Source organism: Gallus gallus, chromosome 2, assembly GCF_016699485.2.
Source record: "Gallus gallus isolate bGalGal1 chromosome 2, bGalGal1.mat.broiler.GRCg7b, whole genome shotgun sequence".
NCBI classification, from domain to species: domain Eukaryota; kingdom Metazoa; phylum Chordata; class Aves; order Galliformes; family Phasianidae; genus Gallus; species Gallus gallus.
The window spans coordinates 14,809,836-14,825,734 of NC_052533.1; the positions used below are offsets into that span (position 1 = coordinate 14,809,836).

Below are 15,899 nucleotides of genomic sequence, written 5' to 3' on the forward strand. Positions count from 1 at the left end.
TGTCATTTTAAATGTGAGAAAGAGGTCCAGAACTGCAAAACTAACATTCAGCTGGCTGTCCGTGTGCCAAAGGCAACAGAATATTGACTAATATTGATTTGTGATATTAAACAAATATTTTACTAAACTCAAATGTTTATATGTGAGTAAGCTTGACAGGACTGGTTATTTTCAAAGGGTGCACACTTGACAGATTAATTTTATTACTCGACCACTGTAAGCACATTCTATCCTTCCTTTTTTCAAAGGTTTTGGCTGTTTCAGTATATAGAATCTTTGCTCCTAACATCCTTTCATTTTTACACCTTCCTTCAGGAGCTGAGTGAAGGAAACAGTGGCTTTGAAACAGTACACAGTTGTTTCCTGTAGAAGCCGTGGTGTGAAATACAACAGTCCTTCTTATGCTTAAGGAAAGCTTTCTTGTTGTTGTTTGTCGTCGTTGCTGTTTTTGTTAGCTGACAAGTGATGCTTTTTTGGGCCTTTCAATTACCAATGATTTTGAGTCATGCAAAGGGATCTCTCTTCTTTGCACGACTCATCCCACCATATTTAGCTGTGATGGCAGTGGGATTTGTAATGCACACTTCGGAGCACACTTCTGCCCGGTTCAGGGTGCCTCCAGCAAGGACTGGAGCGGGTGGGTGTAGAGAGCAGCGATTCTTCCTGCAGTGTTCTAATTCGTGCTCAGGGGAACCACACGAGGGAGCACTTTCACCTTCAAAAAATGCCATTTCCCTCAGGTAGTGAGTCCCCGAGCACCTCACTTCTCACCTCCCCGCTGTAAAGCCAGTGACATGATTTTCTTGCTCAGCATAGGTGAGCAAAGCTGGCGTGTAGCACACAAAGCTCACTGGTGACTCTTCTTCCTCGGACAGAAGAGCCTCAACCTTTGGATTCACTCTGTATCTTCCAGGCAGGAGAGCTGGTACCTTAGCACTGCCACTAAGTGCTGTTACTGTTGCTAATCCTGAAAGTTGACCATCCATTGTGGATTTCAAGAGAGTAAATGGAAGGAGATGGCTGTTGAGCTAGCCATCTCCGGGGGAGTCTCCCCATTATATGTTTTAAAAATGGCTAAGCCCAGACTCTCGTTTGTTGGGTTTGTTTGTGGGGATTTTTTTGCATCAGTTTCTGGGAACGCTTGTGAAACCGGTATCATCCCAACCAACCACTCTGACAGCCTACCATCCAACCCCAGCATCCCCAGCTCCAGTAGTAGAGCAGCAAGACAAGCTGTACGCAATCCAACAACGTGCTTTTTGAGGAGCTAGCTCTGCTCTCCCTCCTGAGAATAAATGTAAATGCAGAGTCCTGCAGTGACACTGCTGCATTGCAGGAGGCACTACAAACAGGCCCCACGACCTCCTCTTCTGCATCCACTCAGCCCTGAGTTCCTGCAGCTGCCATTACCACTGATAGCTGTTGCCATGACAGTTTATGCTCCTACTGAGCACTGGAAATGATCATTTTCTATTTTTTAACTACATCTGGTGTAGAAGGAGCGTTCTGCTGATTATTTGCAAGTGGTGGAAAAATGTTAATTTATGGCATTTCCCAGCACATTCAAATAGCTGGTATTTTAATTATGGCACAGGTACTGTAAAAACACTAAGCCACAATAATTCATACAGCTGTACTCCGTGTTCTTCTTACTGGTATGCATAATGGCATGGAATAGCCAGGGCAGTTAGACTAAAAACACCATTTTTAAAGCAGAACTAACTGCAGTCTTTCAACCATCGGTCAGTCACATTTCTGCAAAATAAAGCTTACTAACTTCCTAGGTTTTTATTTCTCATAGTCTTGCCCACTAAAAGCAATTTTGCAATATTGCTTCTTCCTATCTTTTCTGATTTTATTTTCTTTTTTTGATGTCTTGGATGCTTACACGTGTTGGAAAAGTAATTACTTGATATGAGCAATGAAACAGATGTGTTGCAGAATCAATCAACCCCTCCCCATCAGAAGGAAAAAAAATGCACAAAAAACCTCTTTTTCCACACAGCCATGAACTGAAGGTGGCAGGAGCAGCGATACATGACAACTTACAGTTCTCCAGAAACCAAGGGTGAATTAAAATCTTCAAATTATTGCCAGCCCCTCAACTCTGCAATTAGGTGGGATGATGAGAGCCGAAGCAGTTCTTTTTTTGGAAGTAGCTCTTTGTGGACAGAGTTAGTGTGGTGAAAGATGCTTTGTAACCATGTAATGGCTCCCAGACATCCTAGATGGCTACTGGTGATTATTTGAAAAGAAAGGTGAATGTAGTAAGAATGGCAGAAAAAGTTTGTCAGCAAGTATTGCCAGGCAGCATGCTCAAGAGTTCATAAAATAAATTATACGCCACATTTTCTTTTCAAACAAGCTTTAAATAGTCCATATGTAACAGAATCACGTGTTACAGACAAGAAATTCATTCAGTCAAACACAGGATGAGTGTTTCTCCCCATCGTTCTTTGCGGATTACAGACTTCTCAGGAAAAAATATTTAAAGACATTAGATTTTAGAAAATAAAATTACGCTACAAAACAACGACAACAAAAAAGAAGACGGTGGAACGGACCAGTGATGTACATGAACAACTTATCTGAAGAATGTTAGCAAACAGGGACTTACAAAAAAAAAAAAAACCCAACAATGCACAGAAATGAACATAAAGGCTTTAAAATCACAGATTCTACGCAGGCTAATTCAGTATCAAAGAGCAGAATGCATAGGCTTTATTATATACTTCGTAGTTCATGCATTTGTGTGTGCAGATAACATACACTTAAAGACATGTATTTATGTGCCTTGAAGAAGACATCTGAACTCCTCCCCAGCACCATCAGTTAGCTGTAGGGAAGAATTTAACCCAGGCTTATTTCTTTTAATACACTGGCCTAATCCAAAACCACGATGTGTAAAAGGAAGTTAAGTGAAAGAAAGAAACAGGTATTTCATCCGAGCTGCTCAAAGATACCGGGACAGAGATCCAAACCCACTTTTTTGGTAAGCACAGTCACTGGAATGTTATGGCAGCAACACCGGCCCAGACGGTTCTCAGCTGTGTTTCGGAAAGCTGCTCCAAGAAGAACGATCCGAGGCTTGAGTGCCAAAAAGTAGAAATCAACCCTGTCGTACATACATACGTACACAGATGGCTCTTTTCAGAAAAGAAGGGAGCGCTACTGAATATGGGGCAATATGGAGTGTGCATTAAGATATACAAGTGAAATCTTCTTGGGTCACCTTCACTCAGAGGGATAAGTCTTCTTAAAATATAATAATAATAATAATACTTCTTTATACTTGCCACTTGTTAGCAATTGTTTACATCGTAGAAAAATAGATAGTATTCTGTAACAAGAAATATAGTTATTTTGTTAAAATGGGCTATTTTAAACCAGCTACTATTCTTTCATATAAAGAATTTCTAAACAGCAAAACAAAAATAGGTAATACTGAGTGCAAAACAGCCAGTGGTATACTTTGCATTGGTCAGGAACACTAGTTGCCAGCTACTATAATTACACGTTCTGTACAATGTACTACAAAAGTCTTCATTTCTTAGAAGCTTTGGGATTTTTGCTTTTCTCCTCTCTAGGTGGCAAGTAAATATTTAATCCAAGTAAATTCAGACTCTGGAAGTCAGAAATAATTTCACAATCAGTCTTTGCTACCATTGTCTCGCATTCCTTCCCCCACTTAGTGCAGCAGCACTTTCTGCTTATGGCCAAAAATCCCTTAAGTTAAACAATGTTTAGACTGTAGAGACTTAGAAGTTTAGCTTATAAATTCACATTCTTTTAAAACTCATTTCACTAATCTCCCACGTTTACATCTACACCAAAGAGAAAGCTCAAAAGCCTCACTTCATGCATTTCATCATCCCAGCTGAAGACTGAAATACTGTTCAGATAAAAACTCTTTGCCAACTGTAGGCATTAAGTCTTAATGCTACAAAGCCAGATGGTTCCAATGTAGAAGTCAGATTTTCTGCGGTCTCCGCAACAGTCTCAGATATGAATAGCTAATTCCTAGTGGCAGTGGTAAAGGCATTATCAGTACACCATGAACACCACAAATGGAGGCAATTTCCAAGCATCAAAGAACAAAAACGAACAAAAAGCACCCAGCAAAAAAAAAATCAGGGAAACATTCTTAGTAGAGCAGGCATCTTTATTCTCTTCTCTGTTCATCTCACACCTTTTCAACTTTGGTGGGGTCATATGTGTCTGAAAAAGACAAGAAAACACAACGAATAATGTATTGTGGGACTTTTTCAACACCAGTACAAGCAGCGAGCCATGGAAATAAGACTTTTTTCCCCTAATTTTTATATGAAGAAAAGGGAAACTAACACTGGACTGACAGCCCTAAAGATACATAATACACTCCTGACCCAAATTCTGTATTTGCACCAGTAGAACTCAGGAGCAACTCAGATCAAATGCATGCAGATATAATTGGGAAATCTTGTGTGGGTAGGAGAAAGCTCACTGACTGCTCAATGATTGCTCCTAGTGTCCAGATGCTTTGAGATTGAAAGACACCAGATTTGCCCCCCTTACACTGAACACTAAGTAAATGCCGCATACTTCCTAGTGGGGTGATTAAGGCTGGTTCAGTGATACAGTTCAGTTTTCAGCATCTTTTTATTTGATTGTGCTTTCTCAGCTTGAGATTCATGCAGTGGCATAATGGAAAGCGTCGCTGTATCACATCACAGCAGTCAAACTGCCTCACTTCAGCCTGCAAAACTGCAGCTCATGGTTTGAACATCATTCCCTAAAGCTTACTATGTCTTACTAACATTGCCCTATATTTTAAGCCTACCTCTTGTTAGGTCACAGGATAGACCTCACTTTGCATTTCTGACATTGGCCATGCAGCGAACAGACACAAGCCTTCTCTTTCATCCCACACCCTTGTGACTCTGGGAGAGGATTGCAATGAAAGGGCTTTGCCTTCTGAGATCTGCCTGTCCTGCACATGCCTGCCTTACCCCACACGCCTTGGGATGCACAGCTGCAGAGGAGTCTGTATCCCCACAGGCATCTGGACAACCCAGCACTGCAGCCTATGCTACCTGCTGTGCCTGTGTAACTTGGGATCTGTGCTAACCTTAGAAGTCCCTCTCGCAGGCTATACCCCCATAGCACTTGCATTTAAAAAGTTAAGCATGAAAATAGTTGGACCCATAAATATCACACTTGAGAGTAAAATGTTTACCCTGAGGAGTTTTAATTGATATGAGTGAACGTCTTCATTCAAACAAGCATAAAAATCCTCAGAGGGAAATTTTTACTTCTATATGTGTCCCTCCGCAGCATCCAGATGCATATCAAGAGACTGGCTATGAAAGAACTTTGGCCCTAGTGGGTGCTGGGGCGGGATCTGTAATTCCACTCTCCTCACACTGATAGGCTAGCCAAGAGAGGAGTCTGTGCCAGTAGCGCCTATGTTTTCAGAGCTGCTTATCACTGTTCAGCCTCTGCTGGTATTTCCAAACTTCAAGGACAGACACCACATTAATGCAAAAACTCAAAAGGAACATAGCATTTGAGGGCTGGTGCACTTCAGGACAGCGCTGCATCTAAGCTTAGTGCATTGGCAATGTGAGAAGATACTATTTCAGTTGCAGTTACAAACGTTTTCTCCATCTAAAATATAAGAACACACAACAGTTCCGAACCGCTCTGCAAAAGGCTGACCTAAGAATAAAAATGGATTAACATTTCAGAAACTAGGTTCTCCAAGGTCTCTCTGGCCCAGTTTTTGGACTCATTCACGTTGTGAGAACTCACCACCAGTTGGAGGAGCTCACTGAGGGTGTGGGGTGAGAAACTCAGGCCACAAGACTGCACAGCCCAGATTATTCCTTAAAAGCTTATTCAGATCTTCAGCATCTAAACCAAGGACCCCAAAGATCCAGGCTGTCAGGAAGACTCATGGCAACATCAGAGTTCTGGAAGGGCAAATATTGGAATTCCCACACTGATGCACAAGCATTTCTTCAGCATTTGGTTAAGCTGATTTGCAATGCTCTCTACAGAAACAAGGCCAGATTAGTAGCCTCGCGGAAGCAGTCTTCAAACAGCAAGGAAGAAAAAAAACATCCAGCGCATTTGGGAACATTTGGAGATGTTCTTCAAATGGCACTATTTGCATAGTAAGATCAGCTCTTACTCTGAGATGACTGTTCATCTGCCAAACTACATTATACATGTGAAAGCCTGTTTCTTCTAAGGCCTCTGAGCCTCTAAGGGAGGCCCAGTCTGCAATTATAAGACTAACATCACCCTAACTCACTCCAAACAGAATGGACTTTAGAAATATTTACTCCCTGAAAGGAACACATATCAGTGCTTTTTCAAGACTAGTTCTCATTTTGGCTTTCACTGGTACCAGTGAGATAGTCTGGAAGACAGAGTGAGAGTTAACAAAGTCGACAAACATCAGGCCCTTATATAAACATAAATCTTCAGTCCTGCCTCACTAAGGCAAGGTGAAGATCTTGCAGCTGTCAGCAAGTCAGTCTCTTTGGATGGGAGGAAGCCAGTGCAGGGGACTGTTCTACCATGTGTGTTACCCTGCAGTGCTGGATGTGTGCAGCGGGAAGGGACAGCCATGATGCAGACGTGGGGAAAGCTGTTAGAAGGGACTACTGCAGTGGGCACACACTTCAGAACATAAGCCTGGTATTGTCAGTAAGAAGAATAAAACTAGACCTAATTTGCCGCAGAATAATACTGAGTACAAGGCTCCAATAAAACACACACAATCTGTTTTCATAGATCCCTGAAGTCATGTCACCACAACAGTTATTTTCTTCACTCCAGCAGAAACCCCAAGGGAGGAAAGCATATGAGACACATGTGGGGCATACTAGATCTGATGGATACGTGGAAGCTGAATTAGCCTGTTTGGAAAACCTGCTCTAGAGAAATATGGTTCAGAGCAGGAAGAGATGCAGAGCTGTAGGATATAAAAAAGATGCAAAGGAAAAGGCTATAAGACTGGAAGAGTCAATGCTTAGAACTCACGTAAACAATTACCTTCAGAAATAAATATATACATTCACTTTAAAGTATGCTCGATTTACTTTCAGTCCCTCTGTGCTGGAAAACTGTAAATAGATTCACATTGGTGGAGTTTAATGAATAACCTGTGTGAATTTCAAGAGAGAGTGGCGGCTGTTGCAAGGAGGATAGAAAAAGGGAGAAGATTAATACTAATGTAAGAACTTTCACACTATGCACTGGCTCACTCCAATTAATTTAATGCACTAGGCAGGTGGCCTGGGAGATTTATCCCTTTATGCAGATCTATGGCAACAACTGATTTTCAGTTGCTCAGTACAAAGCCATATGAAAACTGTTGTGGAGAGAGAACAGCTCATGTTACTTCAGGGATGCATATGGTCTACCCAAGTTTATGTGCTTTTGAGAGATGAGAAACACACATACCAAAAAAAAGGTGTTCACTGAAAAAGTCAACTTTCCATTTGACCTGGGGATAACAGTTGTGCTCAACGTGTGATTTGGAAAATATTCATGAGAGAGAGAATTTTCCAGGCCCCTTAATGTAGCCATTTCCCAGAGGCTTCACAGAAGAACATCAGATTTTTATTTTTAGTTCTTTCTGAACTCTGATACTGTATGTGTCTACTTAAGTATTAGAGATGGAAAATTAGGTATTCAAGGAGAGGCTATGATTAAATCACCACGTGTTCCCAAACACTGGCACAAGAGTGACTATCTTTGAACTGAGCTATTTGAAGCTGGCAGTTCTCTGAAACAATTAGACAGACAGCAGACCTTGGGGACTGCTCCAGTCTCTGTGAATGAGTTTCAGTATCACAAGTTAGTTTTACAGTAAGTTTTCCTAAAATAGGATCACTCATGTTACCTCTTCCACAAGGAGAGTAAAGAGGGTGGCAACCAGATGGGGGTAGTACCACCTACAGCCTGTTACTATTTGAGCAGCTTTACGTGGGCATAAGCAAAGTGATTGTGCCTGTTACATAAGAAAACCGTACCCACTTGGATCACCCAGAGTAGGGTCTTACCTAAGGAAAAATCTCTGTCGATTTTCTTCTTGTCCATTCCACCTAAATATCCATTTTCACTGAGAGAGATAACACGCTTGGAGACAGCCCCTGACGTTGCCAGTTTGCTTCCTCTCTCCTCATGTACCTTCGACAGCTTCTCCTCATCCACCTCCTCTCCTGAGTCTGCACTTTTTATGCTCAGACGTCTCATCCGGGACACAGAGTCGACTTCTTTCATTCGCACTAAGCGATCCATGGCAGTCCGGCTTGGTGGAGACGTGAGCTTGCCTTGCAGTGTCTCTATCACTTTTGAGGTGCTCCTCACTCTCTTTTCTGAGTGCTGACACACAGTTGGTTTGGACACCAAGTTTTGGTCTCCACCTTGGCTGGGACTCACAGGTTGTTCAAAAGCTTGCTCCTTCACTAACATTTTACTGCTGCCTTCCTGGTGAGTGGTCTGGCATTCATCAGGGTATAATGATCGGTCCCTCTCTCCAACAAAGAGAGCGCTCTCTGTCCAACCACACTTACGTCTGCCTTCATAAGAACTGTCTTTTTTTCCTTCTTTGCCACTTACAGTACTCTCTGCTGATGACCCAAAGTCGTGGGCATCGCTTGCAGGCCTTGCGCCTGGCTGGGGCCCAACGTGGTCATCTGGAAGGAGAGATTCCACTGCTATTTCTATGCCTAAAATTCTTGCAGCTCTTGCCTGCAAGGACTCATTCACAGGGATTTCCACTGAATTTGCATTTGAAGAGTGATCAGAATTGCTAGCACCAGGTCCTGGGGCTGTATCAAGTCCCACTGCCCTCAAATCTGGCTCAGAGCACCCTTGGTTCCTCTTAGTTAAGGACAAGCATACTGCTGAGCCTCTCTCCAATTTTGTATCATTCTGGGGAGCTGCACCTTTGCTCAGTTTAACAAAGTGTAGATAATTTTGGTCTTCGCTCATCTCCTGTAAGACAGGATTATTGAAAGGATTACCATGGTAGGAGCTGCTTGGGCTACTGGACAAGAATCTCTTGATAGGTCCTGGGCGAACTGGCTGGCTGTTTGCTCTATTCTTGGCTTCCTCCGTCCTCATTTCTGTTATCAGACTTCCATCTGCTGGTCTGACTCCTTCATTGCTCCCTCCTGGCTGCGAAGAGCACTGAGAGCCAACGCAGTCCATCTCAGCGCCATGCTCTGTCCCTGTGCTCCAACTTTCAGACTTACTTTTAACTCTCCCTGACTTAAATACAGGCACCTCTGGCACAACCGTTTCCAACTTCCCACCACGTTTTGGTTCTTGGTTCCCATTTCTAGGTGACCTTCTCTGTGGAAGGGCACATGGCTGTGGAGAAGCTCCTGCACTTTCCAAGTCTTCCTCACTGCTCATGCTCTCTTCCTGCCCTTGCAGCTCCTTGTTAAAACTTTCTAGCTCGCTTATTGCATCCCAGGGTCGGCGACTGACAGGCTTCAGAAGGAACTGCCCAAACAGCTCTTTACTGTTGCAAGGAGCTCCTGCTTCTGCCTTAACTACATCAGCCCTGGGAGGAAGGCCAGCTTCCCGCTCCTGGGTAGGCAGGGGCTGGCTCTGGTGGCCCTTTGGTGAGGAGGCCTGTGGGATGGAGGTGGCAGTTCTTGAAAATGCGCTGTTGCTGGACTGGCTGAGGTACATCTGCCCCTTCATGCCATAAGCACCCTGTCTGCAGCCTCTGTCGTCAGAAGGTGACCCTGTCTGTTTTGACCCAGCTGTGGATGCCGTACATCCTAGTTGCTTTGGAGACAGTGGTTTGTTACTGCTGGGTTGCCCAGGCTTTGTACCATGGAAAATCTGTGGGTTTTTAGGCTCTTCAGAGAAACTGGTCTGTGTTTGCTGGTCTTTGTACTGATCACCTGGCCAGGAGCCAGAGTATTTGAGCTCTCTGTGTTTTGCAGGCTGAATAAATCTGAGGTCATTCATTTGTTTGAACTCTTCTGGTCTCCACAGCTCTTGTTTTTGTAACTCATTTTTATTGGTCATGCTTCCTGTAAGAGCTTGTAACTCCAAGTCAGTTGAAGACATACTTAAGAGACTTTGTTCTTGCAAAGCCCCATTGTTATCAAACCCGTTCTTATCAGGGCTCTGGGTTATGTTGTTGTTCCTATCTGTATCTGGCAGATTTGATTCTGATTTAACTGGGATAGAGACCAAACAAAATATAGTTTCATTCATTTTTTTCTTTGAACTCTTTTTGCTCTGCATCCCAGTTCCAGGTTCAAACTTTTTCACTTTTGTAACGGTCTCACAGGTGCTGTCCATATGTGAGTTTCTTACAAGAAGTTTGCCTTTTGTGTACTCTGTGCTGGCTTCATTACAGGGGCTGTGATTAGCTGTGCTACAACTGTCTCTTTGGTCCAGCAAGGCACAATTTTCCTGATCTCGGACGGATGGTGCCAACCATCTGCTGCTGTGGGCGGAGCTGTCAGAAGTTCTTTCTCCCTTTACAGAACTGGATTTGTGTGATGCATCCAAAAAGGCACTGTTGCACTGTACTTCAAGATCTCTCTCTTGCAAAGTACCGGAACTGGGACTATGTGCATTGTCAATGTATTTAATGTTGTCCTGCAGACCTCCGGGTGGTGCAATTTTAATATGCCGTATTCGAGGATCATCAAAGGGAATATACTGAACAGAACGCAGGTAGTCAGCGGGGCGCCTCAAATGGCTTTGCTTCCCAGGAGGAAGATGGTTGTCTTTGCAAGGTGCGGCCCCCATTTCAACACTGTTCACAGCTGGTCGTTGGCAGGCAACAGCCCGCTCTGCAGTGTCCTGCTGATCACTGCTGGCATACGTGGCATTGTTAGGCACTTCACTGAGGGGATGTGGGCTCGCGGTATGGTGAGGTGGGGATTTGTAAGAAGGAGGAGGTACATAGACCGGGGGCTCCAAAGCAGGGTCTTGAACACAAGGATCTTGCCTCGGCTCACTTGCTTTGGCTAAATAGGGAATGGGTTCATCCTTCTGGTAGTGGTCCTGAAAACCAACAGTTTCGGCAGGTGCCCTGCTCTGTCGCTGCAGTTCATAGGATGGAGGCTTCAGAGGTCTCCCATACTTGGGCTTCACCAGGGGAAGGAAATGGCCTCCCGTTTCATGGTGCTTGGCCGATTCCACAGTCAGTCTGTGTGAGGGATAGGAGGGGGCTTTACTTACGCTGAGGGAGTTGTTGCTGTTGGTTAGGGAGGGCATTTCCACACACCTCATGCTCTCCTGCAGAAGGACTCTAGGCAAGGACTGCGATTTCCCTTTGTTGTGGGAGCCTAGGACATCATCTCCCAGAGTCAGCGAATACAGCTCTTGGAGCAGTTTCTCTCTGTCACCATCCGACATTTGCCTTCCTACCTTTTTTGGCTGGTTCCAGCTTTCTGTTCTCAAGTTCTGCCATTTGCATTCCCCAGGCCCCTCACAGCTCTCGGGCAAGCCGCTTCTCCTGACGTACTCTGTGCTCAGCCCCACTTTCAGCTGGGCATCCTTGGGGTGCCTGGGTGCCCCATGGGCCGCGGCCAAACCTTGCATTTCTGCGCCTCCTTTTTGGGAGTGGCCCAGAAGCACGCTGAAGTCCTGCCCTCTCCTTCTCCAGTAGGCCAGATCTTTATCACTCTTGGGCTGGGAAGGCCATGCTAGTTGAGGCCTGTCATAAACCCTGAAAAAGAAACACAGTGTCATAGGCAATTTCCACGGATGCACTTTCTTTCCCTTATGGGTAATTCCATTAAGAGGTCAAATGTTGAGTTATGCCAATGGGGTTTCTGTAATCTATTTGCAACCAGAAGGCTTTATGATTTTAATGAGAGGATTTAAGTCAGTCATTAGCACGAGCAAAAGAACAGTGAAGGAACCAATGCTCTTCTGGCATGTTGTTAGCAATGCAAAGCTGTTAGAACGAGAAACAAATGCACACAGTTATGTGCTCTGCAAACATGTACAGCTCCCTCAATAGGCACCAGAAAGCCAGGAATGATTATGCTGAACTTATTTCTGCACTCTGTTACATCAAAATCTATAAACTTCAAGGGGATTACTGGTATAACCAAGTTTAATAGGACTCCAAAGCTAAAATGCAGAGGGTAAGGAGAACAGGTAGAGGGCTACTTCCTGAAGTATATCCTCTAAGAAGCACGATAAGCTGAAATTAAACATGTCATTTCCTGTGTTGATTCTTGTTCATCTTTCATTTTGAGGGGACAAATCCCTTTGATGGGCTTTAGATGAAATGTTACATGACACAACAATGGCAATGTATCAGCACAGCTCTTACTATGATGTAACCAACATTTAAATCTAAAATACCCCAAAAGAAGTATAACTTTTGCTTAGAAATGAAAGAGGGATCATCTCCAGCTACCCATTACTGAAACATGAAAGACATCACACATTTTATTGCAGATTAGAAATTCAGAACACGGACTTAAATGAACAGAACAGTTTCTCCGTGTGTTCTGGAGAGACTAAACTATTTTGTATATTACTGCTGAACAAAACTGGTAACTTTTCTTATAAATAATTAATCTTCTACTTCAACTGTGTTCTCCTATTCTTGTACCTACGGTGTCCAACAGTATAACTGCTATTACACTATGTAGCTGCCACCAGCATACAACTAGAATGAAAAATCAATTTTGACATAAATAGGACAAGTATGTAGATAGAACCCAAGAATTTCTCCCTCTTCCCTCAACCCCAGGGTACATAAACAGTGTCATTGGGCTCCTTCTTTTTTTTTTTCACTATAAACAATCTATTTGAACAGCAGTTTGTGAAAACTTCATATAATTCAAGTGAAAATTATTCAGTCTAGATCCACAGTAATTTTCTTTTATGTATATTAACTTTATCCTATAAGAGCTGAAAACTAAGCTGGGATATCTTGTTCACATTAATTCGGTTAGATTAAGACTTAGCATCTGAACAAAATGTTCTGACTCTAGCACACAAAATACCATTCAATTGCAGAACCCCAGGAAGTAATAAATGTCTGAATTAATCAATGAGATACAACAGGACACCTCTATATTAGAAAGTTGTTTCCAATAACAACAAACTTTTCAATGCCTTTCAGCATGTGGGAACAACTGAACGAAAGCGGTCTTCTGAGATCATCACATCTATACTTTCATCTGATCCCAGTGCTGCTACAGTGCTCTTTGTATCCCTGCTTACAGCACCAGGAGGGAAGTAGGCTCTAGCAATAGTGAGGTGGGAAGAGACAGATTACTCTTTCTGCTCTGTCACATTTGCTCGCAACCCGAAATACCTGATGTGATTTAATCAATCATCATGCAAGGGTCTACAGAAAATCCTAGAAAGTACAGAGTCATAGATGCCAAGATCAGAAGAGACCTTTACAATTATTTGGTTTGACATCCTGCTCAGTGCAGGCCAGCAGACTTCCCTGAAATGGTTCCTGCTTCAGTGCTACCGGGTCTCCTAGAAAAGCATCTCAAAATCTTAATCTTTACATTTCTAGGAGTGGTGAATCACGATTGTTGCAAAGGCTCATTCACCATTTAAAAAAAAAAGAACAAAAACACTGAATATAAGGAGAAAACAAATACTTATCAGCCCAAGTATAAAAACACTGGGGGAAGGAGGTATGGTCAACACTAATATTGGGATTTGGAATGGCCGCAGCTAACCGTACAGAAATGAAATGGGCTGGCTGTTTAAAAGCTTTAATAGGAAACTGGGAGTGGGGAAGGAAGCATTACTCAACTCTTTCCTAGGAAACCAATAAAAGAGCAGTTTTGGTTAGTTTGCTTTTTTAAAGACAAGCAAAGCTCAAGCTCAGATTTTCATTAAAGTAAATTGGCCCTAAGTGAGGACACTGCCAGTTACAGAAAGGGTGTTCCTCCAATTATTAAAACTGTTTAAATGTATTAAAACTGTTAAAATATTATTTTTTAAGATTAAATGATTAATAGCTGAACTCTGATAATAAACTTCCAAACGTGATACAATCTATCTCATGGTCATGCAAGTGCAGAAAAGACGTTTAAAAGGTATTTAGAGCATTTAAACCTGATCTTTTCTGTGACCTTTTCACTAGGCAAAGAATGCATTCTCTCCAGCTCCTGAGTTAGGTGCTAGAGGTGGTTATGTGCAGCCATCCAGGGATATAGAAGAGTCCCATTGACCAAGTAGTAAAATTAAAACATTGTGAACTCTTTTCTGAAAGTCCTGCTTCAAGCAGATACCATGCATGCTGTCAGAAAGTGCTTGGAATTAATTCTATATAAAATTAGGTTAATGAGAAAACATTCTAAAAGCAAACTATTGCTAGCTCTTCTCAATAGAGGAGGCCATCAGCCCACCCTGCACCGGCTGCCCAACCACATGTCACTGTGCTGATGCCCTCAGAGCAGTGGGTCACGGCTGCCCCAGGGCGATGCTGGACAGGTGGACTTTGCATGACTCACCAGAAGCAAAGGAGCATGGCAGAGGCTGACATCAAAAAACTGCAGGCTGTACAGAAACAGCATAGGAGTTTCTGTCCCAGTGTTTAAGTGGCAGGCATCAGGCACCCAGCTGCTCGGGGTCCATGAGATGTGGGCACTGGGGCAGTTCTTTGTGCCCAGCAGGGAGGTACTGTAAGGAACTTATTTACAGGATTTGGCAGCCAGGTGGGAAAATTTCAGAGAGCTTTTATGGACACTGGCAACTTCTGTTCTATTTTGGGATCCTATCCTCACATACACTCATCCACTCTGAAACACCAGTACCGTCTTCTAATTTTTGCAGCAGGTGACCTCATTAATGACACTATCTACTTAGCTCTAAATTTGCTAGCTACTAACATAGTTCCTCCCACACAAATAACGAAGCAATGTGCATCTCCTCACTCGGAAAAGAAGCAGCCGTTCTCCTTCTGTGAATCCTCTCTCCTCTACCACAGGGGCAGCTTCCCTCCTTTCTTTGCCTCATCTCCCGCTTCAAACCTTTACTGTGTGGCCTTCCTAATGCTCAGCAAAGCAAGGATGAATGGGACAGCCCTACCAGCACCTGCTCCCTTACGTGGAGAACAGGATGTAATAAATCATCACACTGGCAGAACACTGAAACAACCCCAAAGTGGTTCATCTCTAAAAAGCAGTGTCTATATGGCTGTGTCTCTTCTTCTCCTGAGTTTTAAAAACAAGGAAAGCCATGGTCTAGCCTAGGGAGATGGGCTGGAGGGTTCTCACCTCCAGCACAGGTGCTGCAGCACCAACACTGCAGCGAGCTTTATTGAATCTGACCCACTGACTGCTCCTGGGCAGCGCCAGCACTGTGCTGTGCGTCCAGGGATGGCAAGGAAGGGGCAATTGCTACAGAGGTTCTCCCTCATTCCTAACTGTGAGTGACACGTAGGAACTCCCAACAGGTTCGCTGGGAGTTGCAGTTTGCTTAACAATAAGAAAAGATCTCTATTTTTGTTGAAGTGTGACAAAGTCACTTACAGGGCCATGATCCCTATTTCATGTGAAAAAGCAGCTTTTTAAAACCAGGATACCATATTTACCATGCTGTAGCCTGACAGATTCCTCCCCTTGCATTCTGAGAGGTTAGAAAGGGACACTCAATCTGCCAGTTGTTTTGCACTTAGCTCCCCCTCACCCCTGCAGATGCCTCTCACATCTCAGACACAGGGCAGACAAATAAGCCTCTGCCATGGCTTTCTTCACTTCACTTCTGTACAGTTCACCTCAATCCAGGCACACCATGAAGGATCCTCCTTACCACCAGTAAGGCCATGTCCTCTCCTGCTTCCTCCAGAAGCACTGCTTCCACCTGGGCCCTTCCCCGCAGTGGGACATGCCACCTTAGCACCGCCTTGCAGTGCTCCCATCCAACCCTGCCCACTA

The 15,899-nt window shown here is 43.6% G+C and overlaps 1 protein-coding gene across 7 annotated transcripts in view; it reads right to left on the reverse strand.

Annotated features, from left to right (window-relative positions):
* Positions 1-2,348: 2,348 nt before the first annotated feature.
* KIAA1462 (junctional protein associated with coronary artery disease) overlaps positions 2,349-15,899 on the reverse strand; it is a 57,566-nt gene continuing 44,015 nt past the window's right edge. For 4 of the 7 annotated variants that reach the window (XM_025148359.3, XM_025148358.3, XM_025148360.3 and 1 more), the window contains exon 3: positions 4,145-11,701. In XM_025148359.3, the coding sequence (XP_025004127.2) occupies positions 7,960-11,701 (3,742 nt within the window). In that variant the 3' untranslated portion in view covers positions 4,145-7,959. Of the gene's footprint in view, positions 11,702-14,474; positions 14,677-15,899 lie in introns of those variants that run through there. The other 3 variants (XM_046932094.1, XM_418578.8, XM_040694158.2) reach the window with 2 other exon arrangements.